At 51.1% G+C, this 8,147-nt stretch overlaps 1 protein-coding gene across 1 annotated transcript in view; it reads left to right on the forward strand.

Moving 5' to 3' along the window:
- Positions 1-6,765, forward strand: part of Nucb1 (nucleobindin 1) — a 16,904-nt gene extending 10,139 nt beyond the window's left edge. Inside the window, exons 5-13 of the mRNA XM_013027848.1 lie at positions 1,036-1,139; positions 2,055-2,240; positions 2,483-2,573; positions 3,961-4,019; positions 4,288-4,380; positions 4,452-4,544; positions 5,322-5,492; positions 5,729-5,834; positions 5,956-6,765. Coding sequence (XP_012883302.1) covers positions 1,036-1,139; positions 2,055-2,240; positions 2,483-2,573; positions 3,961-4,019; positions 4,288-4,380; positions 4,452-4,544; positions 5,322-5,492; positions 5,729-5,834; positions 5,956-6,068 — 1,016 coding nt within the window. The 3' untranslated portion in view covers positions 6,069-6,765. The remainder of the gene's footprint in view (positions 1-1,035; positions 1,140-2,054; positions 2,241-2,482; positions 2,574-3,960; positions 4,020-4,287; positions 4,381-4,451; positions 4,545-5,321; positions 5,493-5,728; positions 5,835-5,955) is intronic.
- The last annotated feature ends 1,382 nt before the right edge of the window (positions 6,766-8,147 follow it).

Genomic DNA, 8,147 nt, shown 5'->3' on the forward strand with positions numbered 1-8,147 from the left:
GGGGCCTGAACTCTGGGCCTGGGCGCTGTCCCTCAGCTCTTCAGCTCAAGGCTAGCGCTCTACCACTTGAGCCACAGCGCCACTTCCGGCTTTTTTTCTTTTGCTTATGTGGTGCTGAGGAATCGAACCCAGGTCCTCATGCACGCAAGGCAAGCGCTCTACCACTGAGCCACCTTCCCAGCCCCGTCCACGAGACTTTCTAATCTCCAATAAACTAGTCAGAAAAAGCCAGAAGTGGCAATATAGCTCAACTGGTAGAGTGCTAGCCTTGAGCAAAAGCAGCTCAAGGACAGCGCCCAGGCCCTGAGTTCAAGCCCCAGGAGGGACCTGCACAAAAAAGAAAACATAAAGCCAAACCCCAACCCGTCTAGCTTGCTTTCTTTTTCAAGTAGAATGTCAGTTTTTATTCTAGCTGGTCCAGATCATGATTCTGTCATTTCTGTTTCCCTTTAGTAGCTAAGATGACTGTCATATACTATCACACCTAGCTTTTTGTTGGTTGAGATGAATCTCATGGGCTTATCACTCAAGCTGGTTTAAAACTCCCATCCTTCTCCAGAGTGTAGCCTATGAATTAGCTTGGATTATAGGTATTAGCCACCATTGCCCACCTCATTGTTATTATTATTACTATTATTATTTTTTTTTTTTTTGCCAGTCCTGGAGCTTGTACTCAGCACCTGGGCACTGTCCCTGAGTCTCTCTGTGCTCAAGGCTAGCGCTCTACCACTTGAGCCACAGCATCACTTCTGGCTTTTTCTATATATGTGGTACTGAGGAATAGAACCCAGGGCTTCATGCATGCTAGGCGAGCACTCTACCACTAAGCCACCTTCCCAGTCCCTTATTGTTATTATTTCAAACATCAGACTCACTGGTGGTGTCAGCTCCTTCCTGATTGTCTCAGGCCCAGCTGGCTATCTTTGCTTCTCCCCTCTGACTCCTCTCAGTATACCTGTCCCAAGACTGGAACTCTGAAAGAAGGAAAGAAAGAATGCCCCATGCATAGTTTCATTTGACCCTCCCCTCATCCAGATGTGCAGTTGGATCACTTGAATCTCCTGAAGCAGTTTGAACACCTGGACCCTCAGAACCAACACACCTTTGAGGCCCGTGACCTGGAGCTGCTGATCCAGACAGTAAGGAGGGGGTCCCAACTGTATGGGACCCAGGACTCTTTTTTTTGGGGGGGGGGGTCCAGTTGTGGGGCCTGTACTCTGGGCCTGGGCGCTGTCCCTCAGCTCTTCAGCTCAAGGCTAGCGCTCTACCACTTGGGCCACAGCATCACTTCTGGCTTTTTTCTTTTTGCTTATGTGGTGCTGAGGAATCGAACCCAGGGCCTCAGGCATACAAGGCAAGTGCTCCACCACTGAGCCACCTTCCCAGCCCGACCCAGGACTCTTGACAGAGGGTGGAAGAAGAGCCAAGTTTTACATGGAAGCCTCTTGCCTTTTGTGGGCAAAGCTGGCAGAGGGCAGGTTTTTCCAAAAGTCCTTCCAGGGCTGGGAAGGTGGCTCAGTGGTAGAGCGCTTGACTTGCATGCATGAGGCACTGGGTTCGATTCCTCAGCACCACATAAGTAGAAAAATCTGGAAGTGGCGCTGTGGCTCAAGTGGTAGAGTGCTCGCCTTGAGCTGAAAAGCTGAGGGACAGCGCCCAGGCCCAGAGTTCAGGCCCCACAACTGGACCAAAAAAAAAAAAACAACCAAAAGTCCTTCCAGATCTGGGGTCCGTCAGCCTATACCTAGAACCATAGCTACTAGGTAGTTATTATTGGGCACATGGCAGCTCAAGGCCAGTCCAGACAGAAAAGCTGATGAGACCCCCTTCTCAACTCCTACCTGGACATAATGGCATACACCTGCCATTCTCCCTCAGTAAGAAACACAAATAGCCCAGGTCACAATCCAGGAAAATGCCCAGGAAGGAAATGAGAACCTATCTGAAAATAAACAGTGTAGCTGGGTGCCAGAGACTTACCTCTGTAATCCTAACTACTCAGGAGGATGAGATCTGAGAATCTTAAGACATCATCTTAACTAGCCTTTCCATAGGCAACCAGGGACCTCGCACAGTATGATGCTGCCCACCACGAGGAGTTCAAACGCTATGAGATGCTCAAAGAGCATGAGAGGCGCCGTTACTTGGAGTCACTGGGAGAAGAGCAGAGGAAGGAGGCCGAGAGGAAGTTGGAAGAGCAGCAGCGCCGGCACAGGGAGCACCCCAAAGTTAATGTGCCTGTGAGGATCCCCATTTGTCCCACTCCCAAAGTGCCAGACTGAAGTAGTTGAAGAATTACAACTTTCAGCAGCCTCTCAGGCAGTAATTCCTTGATACTAAAAAATATGGCTGCCCCAGTAGCTGATGGGAATTGTAGTTTTCTGGTTTCTTGCTTGACAAGTGTGAAGTTTCTTGGATGGAGGCAAAGGGTTAATCCCAAGGCACACAGATGTCTTGCTCATGAGCTCCTGTCTCTCCACAGGGCAGCCAAGCCCAGTTAAAGGAGGTCTGGGAAGAGCTGGATGGATTGGACCCCAACAGATTTAACCCCAAGACATTCTTCATATTGCATGGTAAGATGGGATGGGTGTCCCAGACCTGGGCAGAACTTGGAAGCTCTGATCATTATGCAGCCCAAATGTCAACAGGAATCTCCTTATCCTCACCATAAAATACCTAAATCTACTTCCTCTGCACAGTCTTCTTGGTAGGCTTAGGATCCATTGCAAGTTGGGTACAATTGAAAAATAACCATTAGGTCTGGGAAGGTGGCTCATGGTAGAGTGCTTGCCTAGCATGCATGAAGCCCTGGGTTTGATTCCTCAGTACCACAAACACAGAAAAAGCCAGAAATGGTTCTGTGGCTCAAGTGGTAGAGTGCTAGCCTTAAGCAAAAGAAGCCCAGGGACAGTAGTCTGGCCCTGAGTTCAAACCCCAGGACTGGCAACATATAAAAAAATTAAGTAAAAATAACTGTTGCTTTTGCAAGATCAAGGTTCTGGCTACCAGGACACAAACAAGGTGGGTACTTTCTTAGGGTATTTACTCACTTAGAAGTAAGCAGAGGGCCAGGCGCCGGTGGCTCACACCTGTAAGCCTAGCTACTCAGGAGGCTGAGATCTGAGAGTTGCAGTTCAAAACCAGCACGGGAAGGAAAGTCCATCAGACTTTTTTTTTTTTGGGTGGGGGAGGGGTCTGGTCGTGGGGCCTGAACTCTGGGCCTGGGTGCTGTCCCTCAGCTCTTCAGCTCAAGGCTAGCGCTTTACCACTTGAGCCATAGCACCACTTCCGGCTTTTTTCTTTTTGCTTATGTGGTGCTGAGGAATCAAATCCAGGGCCTCATGCATGCAAGGCAAGCGCTCTACCACTAAGCCACCTTCCCAGCCCCTCCATCAGACTCTTATCTCCAGTTGACCACAAGAAAACTAGAAGTGGCACTGTGGCTCAAGTGGTAGAGCGCTTGCTTTGAGCTGAAGTGCTGAGAGACAGCGCCCAGGCCCAGAGTTCAAGCCCCATAACAAGTAAGCAGAGGTAGGGAAGAGGTTCTGAGACGAGGGGGTCTATAGCACTGCAACTATGCCAGTTCCCCAAGCAAGTGAAGTTGGCACTGGCCTGGTTATCTGGGAGGCAGAAGTCCCAATACCCCTGTATCCTAGGAAGAGGATCACCAGGTACCAGGCACAGAGATAGTCCCACATGATAGTCCCCTTCATCTGCCGCTCTTCTCAGCACCCTGGTTGCTAGGGAACAGGCCATCCTGGCAATGGCTGAGCATGAAGCTGATGTAGGCCTCAAACCCTAGCCTTACCTGTCTACTGATATAGACCCTTCCCCCCAATACACACACACACACACACACACACACACACACACAGGCTTAAAATTCCTTCACCAGCTGATCCCTTGGGGTTGGGACTCACAAAGTCTTCAGATATAGCTTGTGGTTTCCCCTTGTTTCAGATATCAACAGTGATGGTATCCTGGATGAGCAGGAGCTGGAGGCCCTCTTCACCAAGGAGGTGAGTATCTTAGAAGCCATGGGAACAGGGCACTCTCAATTCAGCTACCTGTACCCTCAGGGATTCAACCAGTCCCCTTCAGTAACCAGGAAGTGAAGGTTCAGCACAAACTACAATTCCCAGAAGCTCCTGGGGCAGAAAGCAAATGATAGTGGCTACACGCCCCAAGGCCTGCTGGGAGTTGAAGTCCAGTGTGTTTTTTCAGGCCTAAGTAAGGCTACTATCCTGGATCTCTCACTCCTTTCCCGCTTCTCTCTTGATCCTGCAGTTGGAAAAGGTGTATGACCCTAAGAATGAGGAAGATGACATGCGGGAGATGGAGGAGGAGCGGCTGCGCATGCGGGAGCACGTGATGAAGAATGTGAGGAGTGAACTGGGCATGGGAAGGGCCCTGGCCTCTGCTCTGTCTCTTACCCTCATCTGGCTCTCCAGGTGGACACAAACCAGGACCGCCTTGTGACTCTGGAGGAGTTCCTTGCATCCACACAGAGGAAGGAGTTTGGGGACACCGGGGAGGGTTGGGAGGTAAGGACATGGGCAATCCCCAGGCCGCAGCCTCTATCTTCCAGTTATTCCTGGCTTTCAGGGTCCTTTTCTATCTGTTCTCTTTCTGACTCTGGTTTCCACTCTCTCTGAGTGTCTATTCCCCTTCCCTTCTAATTGAGTCTCTATTTCCTTCTTTCTGGGTCTGATCTGTCCTATATAGGTCTCTCTGTCTGTCTCTATCCCTGAGCTTCTGTCCTATTACTGATTCTCTGACACCCCCCCCCCTCTTGTCGGTTGTGGGGCTTGAACTCTGGGCTTGGGCACTGCCCCTGAGCTCTTCACCTCAAGGTGAGTGCTCTACCACTTGAGCCACAGTGCCACTTCCGGTTTTCTGGTAGTTGATTGGAGATACGAGTCTCCTGGACTTTGCTGCCCAGGCTGACTTTAAGCCGTAATCCTCAGATCTCAGCCTTCTGAGTAGCTAGGTTTATAGGCATGAGCCACCGGTGCCCAGCTCCCCTTTCTCTCTGGGGGTCTCTGGCCCCCCTCCCTCATTTCTGTCCCCCTTTCTCTGAGTCTCTTTCTCCTTCCTCTCTCAGTTCTCTTCTCTCTCCCTTTTTTTCCATTCACTTCTCTGGATCTTTGTCCCCTTTTCGCTGTCTCTATTTCCTGTCTGGGTCTATTTCCTCCTAGCCCTGTGTCAGATCACTGTCCTTAAACCCTCTTTAAGCCCTCTTAGCCTCCAGCACAGGGGGAAATGGGGAGCATGGCTACCCATGATGTCCCAACTGATTGCCATGTTCCTGGGCCCTGCAGACGGTGGAGATGCACCCAGCGTATACAGAGGAGGAGCTGAGGCGGTTTGAAGAGGAGCTGGCTGCCCGCGAGGCAGAACTGAATGCTAAGGCCCAGCGCCTCAGCTTGGAGACCGAGGCCCTCGGGCGATCCCAGGACCGCCTGGAGGCCCAGAGGAGAGAGCTGCAGCAGGTGACCAACCAGGGAAGCTGAGGTCCATCCCTGCATCTCTGAGGATCTTTGCTCTTGTCCACATGCGTGTCTAAATTAGTCTCTGGTAGATCTTCTGGTGGTTGGCGCCATCTTGAGTAAGGGCAGGGGTTTTTCCTTGGATCACAGCAGCCATGTTTGATGAGGGCAGTAGGTGGTAATGGAAGGACTCAGTGAGGGCATTTTGGTTCTATAACCTCTTGCCACCTCTCATGCAGGCTGTCTTACATATGGAACAGAGGAAGCAGCAGCAGCAGCAGCAGGAAGGTCATAACGCTCCACCCGCCAACCCTGAGGGACAGCTCAAGTTCCACTCCGACACAGGTGCTGATCCTGGGCCCAGGGAGAAAAGCTAGGTTCCTTCCTCCTCCTTTCGAGGGAGGAGATATGGAGGTCTGGACTCCCGGGTTTGAGGGAGACCAGATGGTTCCTCCATCATTTCCAGATGATGTTCCTGTCCCAGCCCCGGCCGGTGACCAGAAGGGTGTAGAGGCTGCAGAACAGAAGGTTCCAGAGCAGTCCCCAGAGCTGCCCCAGCTGGATTCCCAGCATCCATGATCCTTTGGAGCTGAGGGGCCATGAGTTCCCACTGACAACAGCCGATGGCACATCACAAGGCTTCTCTGTGGACCAGCCCGGGGAGGGGACCCGAGGCATTTCAGGCATCGCTGCTTAGGCCCAGTGTCTGTCTTTTATCTGCTAGCAGCTTTTATACTCTTCAAGTCTGCGGTCCCTTCTTTCTGTCCCTCTCCAAGGGACCTGCCTCTTCTTGTGTCCAGTCAGGGATTTGCTGTACCAGATGGGATTCAGGACCCCTCTCCCCCCACACACCCGTAAACCCCAGGGAGCATGAACTATAGGTCTGTCCTTCCCTGCTGGTTGGCACTCAGCTTCCCAGACTGGGGGCTCATCCTGTACCAGTCACAGGCTGCTGGGCCCGGTTCCTGGAGCCTTATGGTCCCTCCAGGCCTCCTCTGTGGGCCCAGAGAAGTCTCTATCTTGTGCAGAGGGATGCTAAGAGACACTACGCAACCTCAGCAGAACCACAATGCTGCTTTCCAAGGCCATACTCTCCCTGGGACCTTCACTTCCAGTTACCTCAGCTTCAGCCTCCTCCCTGACTTCCTGGCCCTGTCTGGCCCTGTCCCAGGTTCGGCTCCTAGGCTAGGAGTCAGGTCTGTCCACCTTTCTGTCTGCCTCTCCTTGCTGTTAGCTGCTATGTTCTATTCCATCCAAATACACAATTCAGAACAAATGTGTGCTCCGGTGTCTGTGTATACACACACAGTCCTGTTCCTTTTGCTTTGCCCATGCTAAGCAAGTACTCTCACCACGAGCTGTAGTCCAGCCTCTCCTGCCCAAGTGGAAATTTGGCAAGCTCCACAGTGAAGTATATACTAGATCCAGGCATGATAGCTCAGACCTCTAATCTTAGCTACTTAGGAGGCTAAGATCTGAGGATTACTGTTCGAAGCCAGCTCAGAAAGGAAAGTTCCTGTGAGACTCTTATCTCTGGTAAGCTACTCAGAAAAAGCTGGAAGTGCTGCTGTGGCTCAAGTGGTAGAGCTGTAGTCTTGAGCACAAAGAGACTCAGCAACAGCACCCAGGCCCTGAGTTCAAGCACCAGGACCAGCAAAAAAATAAAATCACTAACAACACTAAAAAGCTGGAAGCAGTGCTGTGGCTCTAGTGGTAGAACACAAGTCTTTTTTTTTTTTTTTTTTTTTGTCGGTTGTGGGGCTTGAACTCTGGGCCTGGTCGCTGTCCCTCAGCTCTTCAGCTCAAGGCGAGCGCTCTACCACTTGAGCTACAGTGCCACTTCCGGTTTTCTGGTGGTTTATTGGAGATAGGAGTCTCACAGTCTCTCCTGCCCAGGCTGGCTTTGAACCGTGATCCTCAGATCTCAGCCTCCTGAATAGCTAGGATTACAGACGTGAGCCACCAGCGCCCGGCGAACACAAGTCTTTAGCTAAAAAGCTCAGGGACAGTGCTCAGGTTTTCAGTTCAAGCACCAGGACTGGCGCGTACACACACACACACACACACATACACACACACAAAGTGGAGCTGTGGCTCAAATGGTAGAGTACCAGCCTTGAGGGGGAAAAAGCTAAGAGCATGGAGGCTCTGAGTTCAAGTGGCAATACTGTCACAAAAACAAAAATACTAGGCCTGGGTTGGAGGATGCTTAAGGAAGACATAGCTCCTGCATAGCAGGCCGAGTTCAAACCCCAGAACTACCAAAAATAAACCGTGGCCCTGGATCTTCACTGTCGTATGGTAACACTGGTTCATGCCTGCTTTCAAGAGACAGTTGATCTTTACAAGCTGTTAAGTCTGGTACCAAAGGCAACAAAAACTGGCACTTGGGTTTTATTGAGCCAATCTGTCAAACTCATAAAATGGCAGCAGTTCTTTCCTGGAATGCATCTGATAAAACTGCAAAGGAGCCGGGCACCGGTTGCTCTTCCTTGTAATCCTAGCTACTCAGGAGTCTGAGGTCTAAGGATCATGGTTCAAAGCCAGCCGGAGCATGAGACTCTTTTTTTTTTTTTTTTTGGGTCCGGTCGTGGAGCCTGAACTCTGGGCCTGGGCGCTGTCCCTCAGCTCTTCAGCTCAAGGCTAGTGCTCTACCAC

The sequence above is a fragment of the Dipodomys ordii genome, unplaced genomic scaffold (assembly GCF_000151885.1).
Source record: "Dipodomys ordii isolate 6190 unplaced genomic scaffold, Dord_2.0 Scaffold105, whole genome shotgun sequence".
Taxonomy (NCBI): Eukaryota; Metazoa; Chordata; class Mammalia; order Rodentia; family Heteromyidae; genus Dipodomys; species Dipodomys ordii.